Source organism: Anabrus simplex, chromosome 3 (assembly GCF_040414725.1).
Source record: "Anabrus simplex isolate iqAnaSimp1 chromosome 3, ASM4041472v1, whole genome shotgun sequence".
NCBI lineage: Eukaryota > Metazoa > Arthropoda > Insecta > Orthoptera > Tettigoniidae > Anabrus > Anabrus simplex.
The window spans coordinates 498,718,810-498,735,147 of NC_090267.1; the positions used below are offsets into that span (position 1 = coordinate 498,718,810).

A 16,338-nucleotide genomic window follows, 5' to 3' on the forward strand; every position below is an offset into this window, starting at 1 on the left:
ATGAAAGAGAAGCAAACACCACCAGACGGGAGAAGATTGCTGCGGCTTTTAGTAGGACATAACCTATACAGAATACAAGAAGAAAACCATCTCCAGACGAGCTAAACTAAGGCACTACAATACAGTGATTAAAATGGAATGTCTGTGCGCTAGTGAATGCCTCCAAATGACGGGGCGAGCAGGACTGAGAGAAGCTGAGAAATTCGAAAGAAATATCCTTCGCTAAATAATGAGTCCAATAATCGTGGATGGACAGTATTGGGAAAAACTTTATCGTGACAATGCAAGGCTATTTGAGTCCATGCGAAAACGGAGACATAAATTCTATGGGCATTTATTTAGAATGAATGAGAAGAGAATAACGAAAAGGATTTTCACAATACTAGACACCAGACCTAAAATGTCGGACAAATGGTTCAGAGTGGTGAGAAAGGACATCAAACAAGTGGGACTAAATTCAGAAGATATCTCAAACCGAACAAAGTTTAGGTCAGTGATCGACAAATTACAGGGATTCCATGAGGAACCAAAACTTAACCGTGGTTGGACGGAAGAAAGAAGACAGGCTGCCAGAGAAAGGATCCTAAAGTTTTGGGCTGTGAAGAAGACTTCCAGAAACATGTAACTGTTACCTAACGTGGTCTCAAATGGCCGTAAACGAATTTATTTATTTATTTATTTATTTATTTATTTATTTATTTATTTATTTATTTATTTATTTATTTATTTATTTATTTATTTATTTATTTATTTATTTATTTATTTATTTGTCTCTCTGAATGTACGCAAGCAGTAACACAACAATACTTGTAATACATATGTAAATAAATCTAATTACAAAATAAAAAGTAATAAAATAAAGACAATGAAGAAGAATGAAAAGAATAAGATACATATACAGGAAAAATAACGAACCAAAGTACATCAAGGATGTTTCTATACCATTAAAATACAGTAATTAAGAAAGATATAACTAACGTAATAAGTGAATATAATAATACATACCTTAAAGAGCACTGATTAATTTAAAAAGTCTGAATTTATAAATTAAATACACAGGCCTTTATTCGTGTATTAATGAGAGTGTGATATTCTAAAAATAAATCTATTCCTTCAGAAAGTGTTGTAAAAACGTAGCATTTTATTAAATGGTGAATTCAAGTGATGAGATGTTCTGGATTTTTGAACGTGAAATACTGTGTTATTGCGAGCTCTAACTCGTGGAACATAAAGACAGATACAATTAAACAATCATATGGAATTAAATTTAATGCTTACAATTTTGCTTAACGTTTTGGACGTATTGATGTATCAAAAGGATAAAATATCTTATTATTTTTATAATGCATATACCGAACAAACTTGCTTTGAACAACTTCAGTAGCACGTATTTGTTCCTTTCAGCGCGGGTCCTAAATTTCGGATGCATATATTCTAATTTACTCCTAACAAGGCTAGTAAGGTACAGAACAACTATTGATAATTGAGTAAATAATTTAGAACTTCTTATTATAAACCCGATCATACGTTTGCATCGCTTGTTATTTTTGTAATATGGGAGTTGAAAGTTAATTTTTCACCAAATATTACTCCTAAGTCTCTTATTGTCGAAACTCTTTCTATAATAATATTGTTATGGCTTTTTTTACGTCGCACTGAGAAAATGAATTACCTTGCCGGTATTGCTCCTTGTTACGTCAGGAGAGAGGTTTCTGCTAACAACGAGAGGCTTAAAACAAATCTAATGCCTTTACATCCACTCTTTGGATACCGACTTGCCCAACGAAGAGTGAATTCCAGGAAAGCATTTTTAACATCTTCAGAACACCTGGAATGATCATCGGACAAAGTCAGGATTACCAAATGGAAACAAAAGACCCCTGACCTTTTGAAGTGGATGGAACCACGGGAAGTGTTGCCTCCCAGTCACACCGAGGACTGGTTGACATGGAGTTCCTTAAACAGACTTAGAACTGGAGTGCGTAGAACCAGAGCGAATCTACAGAAATAGAACTTCCCCATCGACAACGGCCTTTTGTGACTGTCGTGAACTTCAGACAACTGAACATCTGCTATGTTGTCCCTTGTGCCCATCAAACTGCACAATGGAAGACTTGGTGCTGGACAATCCAAATGCCCTTGAAGTGACCAAATTTTGGGCCGAATAGGTGTGACATCTGTATGACATATATTGTTGTAGACCTTTTACTTGTATATATTTTTGTACATAGTTTGTTTCCTTTAAATGTAGTATTATTCTATTTTACTTCTGATTCGAATAAAGAAAGAAAGACGTCGCACTAACTACTTTGAAGGTTTCCGGAGACAATTTAGTATGGCGACCTTTATATTGTCCTGGTAAAAGTTACATATGATTCACATCACGCCGTAGTACAACACGATCAATGTCTCGCTGCAGCTCATCCTTCTTGAAATGTGTAGTTTTATTTACTTTTACATCGTCAGCAAAGAGCAAACAACTGGCATGACAAACATTATTCGGCAAGTCATTAATCAGAACTGAAAGTAAAAGGGGACCCAAATTAGATCCTAACTAATGAAGTAGTCTGAGTTTTTGTCCTTAAAAGACACAAATTAATGTCGATCTTTCAGGTTTGTACATTACATTTGGAGTAATGGTTTCGAGAACCCAAACTGGTGCACGGAACCAAAACTGGTGAATTTTTTGAAAAAAATGTTATGATCTACCTTATCAAATGCTTTCTAGAAGTCTGTGTAGGCAATGTCATTTCTTCCGTTGTTATCAAATACATCATACAGTGTCTGAGTAAATCCCATAAGATTTAGTAAAAATCCATGCTGAAAATCTGAAATAACTGCCTTAATGCAATTAAAGATCTTAAAATATAGTATATGCTCGTATACTTTTGCAATGGCGTTAGATATATTTTCATAACTGCCTACCTTTGGAACTGGTGTAATTGTTTTATATTTTACACCTTTTAGGAAGACAAGACGACTTTAATTAAATATTGAAAATGAAGGTTATCTGAGGAGCTAGTATTTCTGCACACCCCTTTATTGTATAAGGCGGGATGTTATATGGGGCCGCTTGCCTTTTAAAGTTTTATTTTTCCATTAATGACTCTTTTCACCTCATCTTCTGATATAGAAGTAATATTGATCATATCCATAGTTGGTAATACAGGAATCTCATACAAATCCGTGTGATCGATATTATAATTAAAGTCCGCCCTGGTATACACCGACGAGAAATATTGCGAAGATCGTTGCGCAATGTTTCCAGTTTCATAACTATTGTCATTATAATATATGTAGGCAATTCTACCTAGTCGTGATACTCTTTTACTTCCCATATGTGTCCAGTAATTACTATATTTTGTTGTATTCCAATTTCTAAATCGAGAATATACGTTTTATGTGCAATGTTTATTTTAGATTTTAGTTCACTTCTAAGTGCACTTGCTCTTTGTGACACATTCCCTTTTTTTTCGCTATAGAGTTCGGATAATATCGTGTGTAAACCATACGGGATATTTGGATGTTTGAATGAAATTCCTCTTGTTAATATATACATCAAAACTTTTTAGAGTGAGGTGTAGAAGAAATCCACTGCAAGTTCTGCGTTCTCAAAAGAATACACCGAGCTCCAGTCGAAGTCACAGATCTCTACACGTGGTTATAAGGGTATTTAGGGGTTGTAGTAAGGATGTAAAGGAGATGGCATATAAGTCTCTGGTAAGACTAGAGTATGGTTCCAGTGTATGTAACCCTCACCAGAATTACTTGATTCGAGAACTGGAAAAAATCCAAAGAAAAGCAGCTCGATTTGTTCTGGGCGATTTCCGACAAAAGAGTAGCGTTACAAAAATGTTGCAAAGTTTGGGCTGTGAAGACTTGGGAGAAAGGAGACGACCTGCTTGACTAAGCGGTATGTTCCGAGCTGTCCGTGGTGAGATGACATTAGTAGACGAATAAGTTGAGTGGTGTCTTTAAAACTAGAAAAGATAGCAATATGAAAATAAAGTTGGAATTCAAGAGCACAAATTCGCGCAAATATTCGTTTATAGGGAGAGGCGTTAGGAAATGGAATAACTTACCAAGGGATATGTTCAATAAATTTCCAATTTCTTTGCAATCATTTGAGAAAAGGCTAACAAAACAACAGAGGGGTTCCATACACTGGAACCATACTCTAGCTGGGGGTCTTACCAGAGACTTATATGCCCTCTCCTTTACATCCTTACTACAACCCCTATTTGTTAATATAAGACCTGGGAGTTATTTTAAGACATAACATTATTCTAAGCAGCACATTTATTTCTGTGTCAATTCGACATTCAAAACTCTGGTATTTGTTATTAGAGCAACTAACGTGTTTACAGGCGTTAAATCCATCAATTGTATATTCAAAATCTTGGGCCAAAGCTAGTCGGAATATGCTTCAGTTATTTGGCATCCGCACTACAATGACACCTGGACGACTACCCTAAATTCAGATCAGTAGTGATTGATATAATTGTATGCGTACCCGCAAAGATATTTGAATTTATTATGTGCAATGGAAGCAGGTTCAGGATATAGAAATGGGTGGCATACAGGGATGCTGTAGTAGAAACAGCAAGGAAATGCCTAGGAACAACTGTGTGTAAAGATGGGAAAAGGCGAACATCTTGGTGGAATGATGAAGTGAGAGCAGCCTGTAAACGTAAAAAGAAGGCTTATCAGAAATGACTCCAAACAAGGGCCGAGACAGACAGGGATTGGTACGTAGATGAAAGAAACAGAGCGAAACAAATAGTTGTTGAATCCAAAAAGAAGTAATGGGAAGATTTTGGTAATAACCTGGAAAGGCTAGGTCAAGCAGCAGGGAAACCTTTCTGGACGGTAATAAAGAATCTTAGGAAGGGAGGGAAAAAGGAAATGAACAGTGTTTTGAGTAATTCAGGGGAACTCATAATAGATCCCAGGGAATCACTGGAGAGGTGGAGGGAATATTTTGAACATCTTCTCAATGTAAAAGGAAATCATCATGGTGGTGTTGCAAACAGCCAAGCTCATGGGGAGGAGGAAAATGATGTTGGTGAAATTATGCTAGAGGAAGTGGAAAGGATAGTAAATAAACTCCATTGTCATAAGGCAGCAGGAATAGATGAAATTAGACCTGAAATGGTGAAGTATAGTGGGAAGGCAGGGATGAAATGGCTTCATAGAGTAGTAAAATTAGCGTGGAGTGTTGGTAAGGTACCTTCAGATTGGACAAAAGCAGTAATTGCACCTATCTATAAGCAAGGGAACAGGAAGGATTGCAACAACTATCGAGGTATCTCATTGATTAGTATAGCAGGCAAAGTATTCACTAGCATCTTGGAAGGGAGGGTGCGATCAGTCGTTGAGAGGAAGTTGGATGAAAACCAGTGTGGTTTCAGACCACAGAGAGGCTGTCAGGATCAGATTTTCAGTATGCGCCAGGTAATTGAAAAACGCTACGAGAGGAATAGGCAGTTGTGTTTATATTTCGTAGATCCAGAGAAAGCATATAACAGGGTACCGAGGGAAAAGATGTTCGCTATACTGGGGGAATATGGAATTAAAGGTAGATTATTAAAATCAATCAAAGGCATTTATGTTGACAATTGGGTTTCAGTGAGAATTGATGGTAGAATGAGTTCTTGGTTCAGGGTACTTACAGGAGTTAGTCAAGGCTGTAATCTTTCACCTTTGCTGTTCGTAGTTTACATGGATCATCTGCTGAAAGGTATAAAATGGCAGGGAGGGATTCAGTTAGGTGGAAATGTAGTAAGCAGTTCAGCCTATACTGACGACTTGGTCATTAAGACCATTAAGGCAGACTGTGCCGAAAGCCTGCAGTCTAATATCTTGGAACTTGAAAATAGGTACAATGAGTATGGTATGAAAATTAGCCTCGCGAAGACTAAATTGATGTCAGTAGGTAAGAAATTCAACAGAATTGAATATCAGATTGGTGATACAAAGCTAGAACAGGTCGATAATTTCAAGTATTTAGGTTGTGTGTTCTCCCAGGATGGTAATATAGTAAGTGAGATTGAATCAAGGTGTAGTAAAGCTAATGTAGTGAGCTCGCAGTTGCGATCAGCAGTATTCTGTAAGAAGGAAGTCAGCTCCCAGACGAAACTATCTTTACATCCGTCTGTTTTCAGACCAACTTTGCTTTACGGGAGCTGGGTGGACTCAGGATATCTTATTCATAAGTTAGAAGTAACAGACATAAAAGTAGAAAGAATGATTGTTGGTACAAACAGGTGGGAACAATGGCAGGAGGGTACTCGGAATGAGGATATAAAGGCTAATTTAGGAATGAACTCGATGGATGAAGCTGTACGCATAAACCGGCTTCGGTGGTGGGGTCATTTGAGGCGAATGGAGGAGGATACGTTACCTAGGAGAATAATGGACTCTGTTATGGAGGGTAAGAGAAGTAGAGGTAGACCAAGACGACGATGGTTAGACTCGGTTTCTAACGATTTAAAGATAAGAGGTATAGAACTAAATGAGGCCACAACACTAGTTGCAAATCGAGGATTGTGGCGACATTTAGTAAATTCTCAGAAGATTACAGACTGAACGCTGAAAGGCATAACAGTCTATAATGATAATGTATGTATGTATGTATGTATGTATGTATGTATGTATGTATGTATGTATGTATGTATGTATGTATGTATGTATGTATGTATGTATGTATGTATGTATGTATGTATGTATGTATGTATGTATGTATGTATGTATGTATGTATGTATGTATGTATGTATGTATGTATGTATGTATGTATGTATGTATGTATGTATGTATGTATGTATGTATGTATGTATGTATGGAATATTTAGACATTTTCAGAGCTACATAATGGAGAAACAACATGGGTATTTTCCTAATCGCTCGACCATTACCAATTTAATACAATTTGTACAGTACGTAATTACTGCATTTCATGATAGCAGCCGTGTTGATTGTATTTTTACAGATATCGCGAAAGCCTTCGATAGATTAAATTATGATGTATTAATTAAAAAACTCTCCGATTTTGGTATCTGTGAATTGATATTAATCTTGGTTTCATCATACTTGAATGGTAGAGGACAATAAGTTTTTAACAATCAGTGTGAATCCTATGAATTCATAGTTGACTCCGTTCCACAAGGGTCAAATTTAGGCCCATCAATGTTTATAATATTCATCAAATATTTAAGCAAAGAATAAAACATTCAATATATCAATTATATGCGGATGATTTTAAAATCTACAAAATTATAAAAAGTTCACAAGACAGACAAAGTTACGAGAAGTCATCGACCGTGCTTATATCTGGAGCGCTAAAAATCAGCGAGCACTAAATATAAACAAATGTTCTTAGCTTGTATTTACATCAGCAAAGTTTACATTCGATTATACATTCACAGCGCATGCAACAAACTTAAAAACAGTTATGCCAATCAAAGACCTGGGAGTTATTTTAAGACATGACATGTGTTCTAAGCCGCACATCGTTTTCTGTGTCAATTCGGCATTCAGAATTCTCGTATTTGTTATTAGAGCAAATAAAGTGTTTACAGGCGTTAAAGCCATCAATTATCTATTCAAAATCTTGGTCCACAGTAAGTTGGAATATGCTTGTTATTTGACATCCAAATTACAATCATTGGAAGGGAGCCTCGTAAAAGTTCAAAAATGTTGTCTAAGGTACTTATATTATAAGACAATAATATATATGAATTTAAGGCAAATAAATCATATAGTCAACTACGTTAGCTTGGCAGAGAGATGGAAAACCTTAAATCTGGTGTTTTTGTATAAAACAGTTAATGGAATGTCGGAAAACAGTGGCTTCTTGCATCAGATTAATTTTAGTGCCAGAACAGGAAACTTACGAAATCGAGATCTGTTTGTTTGCAAAATACCAAAAAACGTGTATTATAAAAGTTCGCCATCAGTAAGAATTAGCCTGATGCACAATAAACTCGCCAAATCAACTATAGTTTAGATTTCATCCCTGCATTATCGACGGATATTAAGGTTTAAATTGCAAATAAAGTTTCACCTCGGATTACAAATTTTGTTATTGACTAGAAAATGTAATCTTGTCAGTATATGTGAATATGTGTAGTAATTACGTTATTATCTGACATACGTACAGTGTGTTCAGTTGAGGCATTCAGTGTATATGGAACCATGAATATAACATTAGTGATTGTTTTCATATTCTAGTGTATTTCCCTCGAATATTTTTGTTGTATTATAGTATGTCTATTTTGGTTTCTTTCTTAGTTTTGTTAAATCTCCAACTATCGTGTAACTAGCAATAGTACGGAGGAGCTACCGTTGTAATGAACAATTTCCTTCTCGATTTGACTAGCAGAAGGCGGAGGAGCATGCAATTTTGTTAAAATATCCCCTACCCGATTGGATTTGGCAGTAGATATTCGTGCCCACCATTATAAACAAATGTATCCACCTGAAATGTGTCTGGCATTAGACAAAGTGGCCTGCTAATATAACCGAAACTCACCGACTCGAATGTGACTGGCATTAAGTTTATTGCCTTTTGGCAAAGGGGCCTGTCATTACAATAATAACAACAAAACTTAATTTTGACTGGCAGTAGGGAATATGCCTGCCATTATAATGAAAACGCCTCAACTAGAATGTGTATGGAAGCAAGAAAGGGGGTCTGCCATTATAATGAAATTTCCCAACTCGATTGAGAATGGCAGTAGGCAAGTGACCCTGCCGTTATCATCACAACTCGCATCTTACTCGGGAAAGAACGTATGTGGATCTCCCCATCGTGTTTCTTCGGTAACGCTAAGAGACATGCAACTAAATAAAATCTCACTCACCGCGTGTACAGTAAATTTACGTAGAAATCCGTATACAAAATAGAATACCGAAGCGAAACACGGGTACATTTGCTAGTCAGTAACAATTTTATGCAATGCAATGTACGCCTTCTGTAATTCGAGTTTAACCTCTTTTGGTGAAATAATGAAATATTTAATTATATATTCTTCTATTTTACTATAAGGAAGAAAACATGCAGATGTCTCCATTGTTAAAAGTCGCCACGTGATGTAATACAAGAATTACTTACCTTTAATGTGACAATCTTGATCGTTCTGCCAGCCAGCAGCTTTGGTTGTCTTAGATTACAGCCCACATATCCATTCGAGTCTCGAACTGTAAAAAATGAAACATATAGTAGTCAAGGGATCTGCGCTAGCGATGTAACAAGGATGATCATTTATGATCAACGGTCAATAAGGTAGGAACAGGAAAGGGTTTACGCTCGACTCGAGCCCAGAGTGGTAAATTTTTAAATAAAAAGCTGGGGACTGAAGACAACTGAATATACAAACTAACAATTCAAGAACCACATAGAAACATATACATCCAAGGCTATGAAATTACTAGGTGTTCTCTACCGCTTCACAGAATTTTCTGATCCCACTGTTATTCGTCACTTCTTCCTCACGATCATCAACCTCTCTTGAACTACTGCTCTCCGATTTTGACAACAGCCTCCCCTTCCAATATTAACAAGTTAGGTAGAGCAGTGTCCTTCTTTGCTGCAATTGTTAGGAAGAGAAACCCAAAGCTCAGATATGGGTCTACCCAGTAGGTATTAAGGACAATAAATGTGTCAACGCTGCACATCAGGCGTCAGGTGGCTAATCTGAGTTTCCTCCGCGGGATCTTAAATGGGCATTAACGCTCGGAGCATCTTGTCCCACTCTTCTCTCTCCGTGTTCCTGTCCGCTCCTCCAGAATCAAAGACCATCTCCACATTGCCCACACTCAGCACTCAATACTTCATTGACCTTCCCTAATCCACCTACCAACTATGTGTAACGCTATTAATAGGAGACAGGAGCTTGATACATCAAGTAGAACTATATTCGAGAGGGGTGAAAATAGTCTCTTAAGGATAAGTTGATGTGAAGTGGTTATACCGCCATCTTGACCCACGATGACCTGGCATGGACATTCCTTGCTACTATTATTATCGAATCTCATGTATGTAAAGAATTTGCAATGTGTATTTGTGTATTTCACTGGTTCTTTGATCTCATAATGTGCGGAAATACTTCCCTGTTTGTAATCATTCTGGCATGGATTCAAAGTGACCATCATCTATCAATAAAAATAACTGTGGTGTTTTGGGCTTATTCCGTGTCAAGGAAACAAGGTGAAACACTTTACGTTTCGCAGAGAACTTTGCTCAACCACGTTTTCTTGACACGGAATGAATCCAAAAGCCGATACTTGCCATTTCTAAAATTACGGTCCGTGAAAGCATCAATGTTAACATTAAAAACAACCTTACTATGAACCTGGCTTTTAAAAATGTGGTCAGTGTGTTGGCTAGTACCAGATCTAGATGAAAATGATTGATCTGGTGGAATTATGTGTTGTTGCAGTGATCAACTAAACTTGGAAACATGGTACACATATTATGGTCTACGTCTCTTTCTTTTTTCTTTCTATCTTTCTTTCTCTCTTCCTTCCTTTCTTTCTTTCTTTCTTTCTTTCTTTCTTTCTTACTTTCTTTTTTGTAGTTTTTGTACGATTTTGAAATATCAATTGGAAAATCAAAGAACTTGCTTTCAGAGACAAGGAACCAGTTCCTGGTAAAATGTATGCTGAATAATAAATAGAGACCGGATTTTTAGGCGGTAATAGGTTAGAATGCAGAATCATTGAAACGAATAACACGTATACGCTACCCTGCACAACGGTTACGGTATAAGATGTGTATAAACATTAGGGGTACGGCGTATCAGGACTAGTACTATAACCTTCCAATGGTAACCGGATCAGAGATAGAAGAACCGTTGAAGTTTATGAGAACGAGGAAATCAACGGAAATTATACGGAAGTATACGTCCAGCTGTTATACGTCCAGCTATGTCTGTAGGCCGAGATAACTCGCCCATTTGAACAGAAAAATTTGATGAAAATGGGATGAATGTGTAAATTCATAAGCTCAGAACCCCATGGTTTTCGGATAATTTTATCCAGAAGCGTATTATCTAGTATTCAAGCGGAAACCAGTAAATGAAAAGATTACATATCAGCGGTAGAATAAAGCAATTCTTTACATGTGACATTCAGGTCCAGCAATGACATATACTGCGGAGGCCATGGAATGGTTTGAATGATGCAAATTCAGTGATCCTGAAGGCGTTTATAAAATAATCGATTGTACATGTTAAGAAGATAAAGCGAATAGTTAAGCGTGTTCCTTTGCGTGAATTCTCAGTTACGAGAGTAATCCTGTCACAGAAGTCATTCCTCAAATGTCAAAAACAGATGAACAGGAAATTGCAGACCAGCGATTTGTTAGGAATTATGAAAACTCGAACCAATGTTATCATTGAAATATTAAAATATGATTTTGTTTTATATGGTAGAAATAGTGATTGAATGTCGTATAAAAGAAAAACTGCTACACGTTAAGAAGGAAGCTGATCTAAATTATAAGAATGAGCAATTATTGTATGGTAATAGGAAAAGAAATACATTAACATAAGGGGACCAGGCGAGTGTTGTAGATTAACACTGGAATACTGTGTGTTCAGGTCAGAATGTCTACGAAGGTGAAAGATTATCACTGAAAGACTTCAGTTAAGACAATCATGCAGGCTTAATCACGATCGGTGTCCTGACAGGCCTGGAATTATGTGGAATGATAGTAATATCTGATATTCAAGCAACTGAGAAGATGGATATGATCTACTTGAATCCGTTAACGATAAGTACCCAAAGATATTGTCTTTCCTCTATTCTATCATGTAGAATGCATTGTAGTTGTGTAGATTTTCTTAATGTTGTCATAAGGTGACATGGTTGAGTAACACAATGTGATCATCACAAATATTTCATAATGTCTGCGTATAGTAGTTAATTCCCTGATATGGAGATGTTGAAGTTATAGATCCCCGTACAGTATTCAACTAGTAATAGGCACGCAATCGTGGTAATTACTTCGGATTTTCTAAATATTGTCCGTGTGTTCAAGAGATACTGTCATTGTAATTGAGGTGACATACTAGTTACTGTGTGGATAATTCTTGTGAAATGATGAGAAATGATTAATATATGTCGGTGCTGAGGTCTTATTATAGGATAATTTTCATGTGACGTCTATGATTTAATGGGATACAATTGTGTTTGCCAGGTTAATGTTAAGATGGTTCTGACACGTGTTTGGTTATGAGATAGTTTCTTCGGACATGTGCTTGTATATTTTTGGATGGATAATATTATGAAAGGCATGGTGCGGATGTCAGGTGATAAACAATCGTGAATGGTAGGATCGTCGATAGACTGTTATGGTGATAAATGCGGTTGTTGTAATAGTGTGGTTTCTTGAAAATAAGCATAACGGAATTGTAGTGTAGTCTTCGAGAATTTCAATGAATTTAAGGTTGAAAATAGTAAATAAGATGTTCATCATGGAAGTTTTGAATGGTACTGAAAGTAGACTAGCGCTAAGATTGGATGATAGTATTTTAAATGACGTCAGAATATTAATCCATGGCACAGTAAGGAGGCGGATTTTACCCATTTATGTGGATGATCATTGTTATGGGATCTTCAATACAAAACGACACTAATGTGAAGTAATGAGATGTTTCATATTTAAACGATGTTATCGTCACCTGATGCAGTGCATGACTTATATTATTTTGAGCATTTGCTTTGTAGTATTCGAATTTCGTAGACAGTAGTAGATGTTCATACTACAGGAAAATCTTCGGATAAGGCCAGATGCTGTGGGATCGGTTCAAAATCTTCTTATCTCTTAATGATGTTAGTAGCTAGATGTTGAATATTTAGGTGCGGGAGAACAAAAGATCCCAGGAGTGTGCTGTTTCTGTCATATGATTGAATGTATTTGTTGGAATTAAATACAGTTTCTCTGAATAGCATATGATTAGATTATTAAGAAGCGACACCAGTGGACATAGATTATTATGGGTTACTCAAGTTGTCAGGCAATGAATTATGATATTGATGGAATATGGGAGGACAAGATCTTTGATTAATGAATGACAAATATGAGAGAAGAAGTTAAATGTTTATTATTTTGTTATTGGCGGACAGTTAAAGAGTAATATAATAATTTAAATTTTTATAATCAATCCTTTAGCAAGTTTCGTATTTGATTTACAAACTATAGAAATTATAGTTAAAGTTGGTTCAATCGCCAATGTATTATTAATTTTATGACGAGCAAAACCAACAAAGCATATAATGTTAATTTAATTTTCTTATTTTCCAAACATGTTGTCATATCAAACATTATCATTGTTAAATTTATTTTACGAAAGTTTAATTAAATTGGGATATCCTTCCAAAGAAACTAAAATTCTCGATATTCTCATTTTTTCTAAGTTAAGAATTAGCATAGCCCTACATAGTTAAGTGGAATGGATTCTCGTTATATTAATAAGAGCCTGATGTTGAATAGAAAACGATTGTAACCGGTGCTCGGCGAATGCCTGTGCCCGTGAGGAGAATCTCGTGAAACTCCGTTGACACCATCCGAGGCACATTTACATTATTTCAAAACCTTAGTCAAACATACTGCAAGCCTGTCTACGACATTCAAAATAACTATCTATAAAGTCATTGTAAAGTTTTTATACGGCATTCAAATTGAATCAAAACAGGTATTGTAGTGTTTCCTTACAAGTCATATCGAGAGTTGTACTTTGACATCTATGGATTTTCGCTCTCTTGAGAAAGCTACATACAACTGTCACCATCAACAGCGTCATAGAGCACTGCGGAGAGGCTTGGAATTTAATCCAGGCTATTGGCACTCATTCTAGTGGTTAGAAATTGCATAACACCACCTCCACTGCCCTGCCGGCCAACATTATGATGGCAAAAATATTATCAACGAACAGGATTCCAGTCGGCTACCCACATTGTCGGACCATATAGATATGGCATGACCACCTGGTGGTATACTCCATCTGGTGCTCATCGAAAGAGATGAAGCTCCAGAATGGAAACAAATGAGTCATTCATTTCATTGAAAGATGAAGAGTTGAGGTGAGATGGTCCTGGTACCAGGTTAAGCAAGTTCAGATTTCCATCGCCGATATCTAAGCGCAATTGCACTGTCATTTGTTTCCTTCCCGCTGACGTCTCGCGATGGTCGTGATCGTGCGGTGCACAGGGCTGCCAACTCTTGACCTTAACACAGAAAGCTAAACTAAGCTACGCTAAGCAATGCCAAGCTATGTTGGGCTATGACACGAATTAAAAGCTAAGCAAAACTATGCTAGGCAGCAGTTTTATTTGTCTCGCTGTTGTAAATAATCAATTACTCTCTCTGCACTACTGCTCGGTGGCATGACTTTCTTTTTTTTTTCTTCGAAGGTGTTCGACTGGCTGAGATTGTGTAGGTGTGGGGGCGGACGGAACAGGTGGTGAATCACATATATATGATAAGGAATGTAGGTCATCACATTGCTGACTATCAGTCATCTGGGTGGCTACTTCAGTTATCTCTTGACCTCGATATGTTTTCTGCCTGTCAATGTTTGAATGTGTGCTGTAAGCATAATTAAGCTATTAACACACATCCAAACGTATATTAAGAAATGATACATGAAGAATGAGCATATTCGAACTGTCCTAGTCTTTGTGCTTCAAACACAATTATCCATTCTGTTCGTTTAATTACTAAAATGTTTATAAATATCTTAGCTGCAAAACAAAACAAATCGAGACGTTCTCATTTTCTTATAACCTCGAATGAATTACATGCGTTTCAAATTATAATATACTCAATATACAAATTCACTTATTACTTCATAAATTTTTAATATTTTAAAAATATTTTGAATATTAGTCATACTGCGTTAAAATAACAGCTCACTTTCTAGTAGAAATACAGTGGAACCTTGGATTGCGAGCATAATTCGTTCCGGCAACATGCTTATAATCCAAAGCGCTCGTATATCAAAGCAAGTTTTCCCATAAGAAACAATTGAAACGCGGATGATTCGTCCACAACACAAAAATATTTATTCGCATACCTTTTCTAAAACAAAATATAACGTAAAACAAATTAAAGTGCACTTTACCTTACCACTGAATCAACCGGGCGAGTTGGCCGTGCGCGTAGAGGCGCGCGGCTGTGAGCTTGCATCCGGGAGATAGTAGTTTCGAATCCCACTATCGGCAGCCCTGAAAATGGTTTTCCGTGGTTTCCCATTTTCACACCAGGCAAATACTGGGGCTGTACCTTAATTAAGGCCACGGCCGCTTCCTTCCAACTCCTAGGCCTTTCCTATCCCATCGTCGCCATAAGACCTTTCTGTGTCGGTGCGACGTAAAGCCCATAGCAAAAAAAAACCACTGAATCATTGTTGGTGTGAGGGAGACAAGAGATGACATGAGAAAAGTTACTGTGTAGCACGAATTTCACGAACGGAATTCACTCCTGTCTGTTGACTTACTGGAATTGTTTTCTTTCCATGCAACATTAACGAGGAACCTGTCCAATGACAATGCCTCTTTTTGAGGATTTCACGAAAATATGACATTGCATTGTCATTGAACTCATTCATCGCTCGCACTGCTACAGCCTTATTCGGGTGGTGTTTCTCTACAGACGTTTGCACCATTTCCCACATTTTTCACTTCTTCCGAATCTCAGTTGAAGTGAGAGATTCCACTGACTTTACCTCCTCCTCTTCCCCGGACGAGATCTCCTCCATAACCTCCTCCTGTTGTTCGCGATGCAGGTCCATCAGTTCCTGGCTACGTTCTTCCACCAGTTCTTGAATGTCCATATCACTCACCTCCAGCCCTATAGTCTTCCCTAAGAGCACAATTTCATCGACAATCGGCGGCTCATTGTCACCAACAATCCCCTCAGAGTCACGTCCAAGAACACAGTCAGGCCACAGCTTTCCCCAAGCGGAAGTGAGAGTTCTCTTGGTGACTCCAACTCCGGCATTATCAATAATAATAATAATAATAATTTCGTGTGGCTATTTCTAGCCCTTGTAAGGCAGACCCTCCGATGAGGGTGGGCGGCATCTGCCATGTGAAGGTAACTGCGTGTTATTGTGGTGGAGGATAGTGTTATGTGTGGTGTGTGAGTTGCAGGGATGTTTGGGGCAGCACAAACACCCAGCCCCCGGGCCATTGGAATTAACCAATGAAGGTTAAAATCCCCAACCCGACCGGGAATCGAAACCGGGACCCTCTGAACCGAAGGCCAGTACGCTGACCATTCAGCCAACGAGTCGGACGGCATTATCAATGATCTTCAGGCAGTTTACGATGGG

The 16,338-nt window shown here is 37.4% G+C and overlaps 1 protein-coding gene across 1 annotated transcript in view; it reads right to left on the minus strand.

Annotated features, from left to right (window-relative positions):
- LOC136866572 (glutamate receptor ionotropic, delta-1) overlaps positions 1–16,338 on the minus strand; it is a 295,948-nt gene that overhangs the window by 188,514 nt on the left and 91,096 nt on the right. The window contains exon 3 of the mRNA XM_067143663.2: positions 9,114–9,199. Coding sequence (XP_066999764.2) covers positions 9,114–9,199 — 86 coding nt within the window. The remainder of the gene's footprint in view (positions 1–9,113; positions 9,200–16,338) is intronic.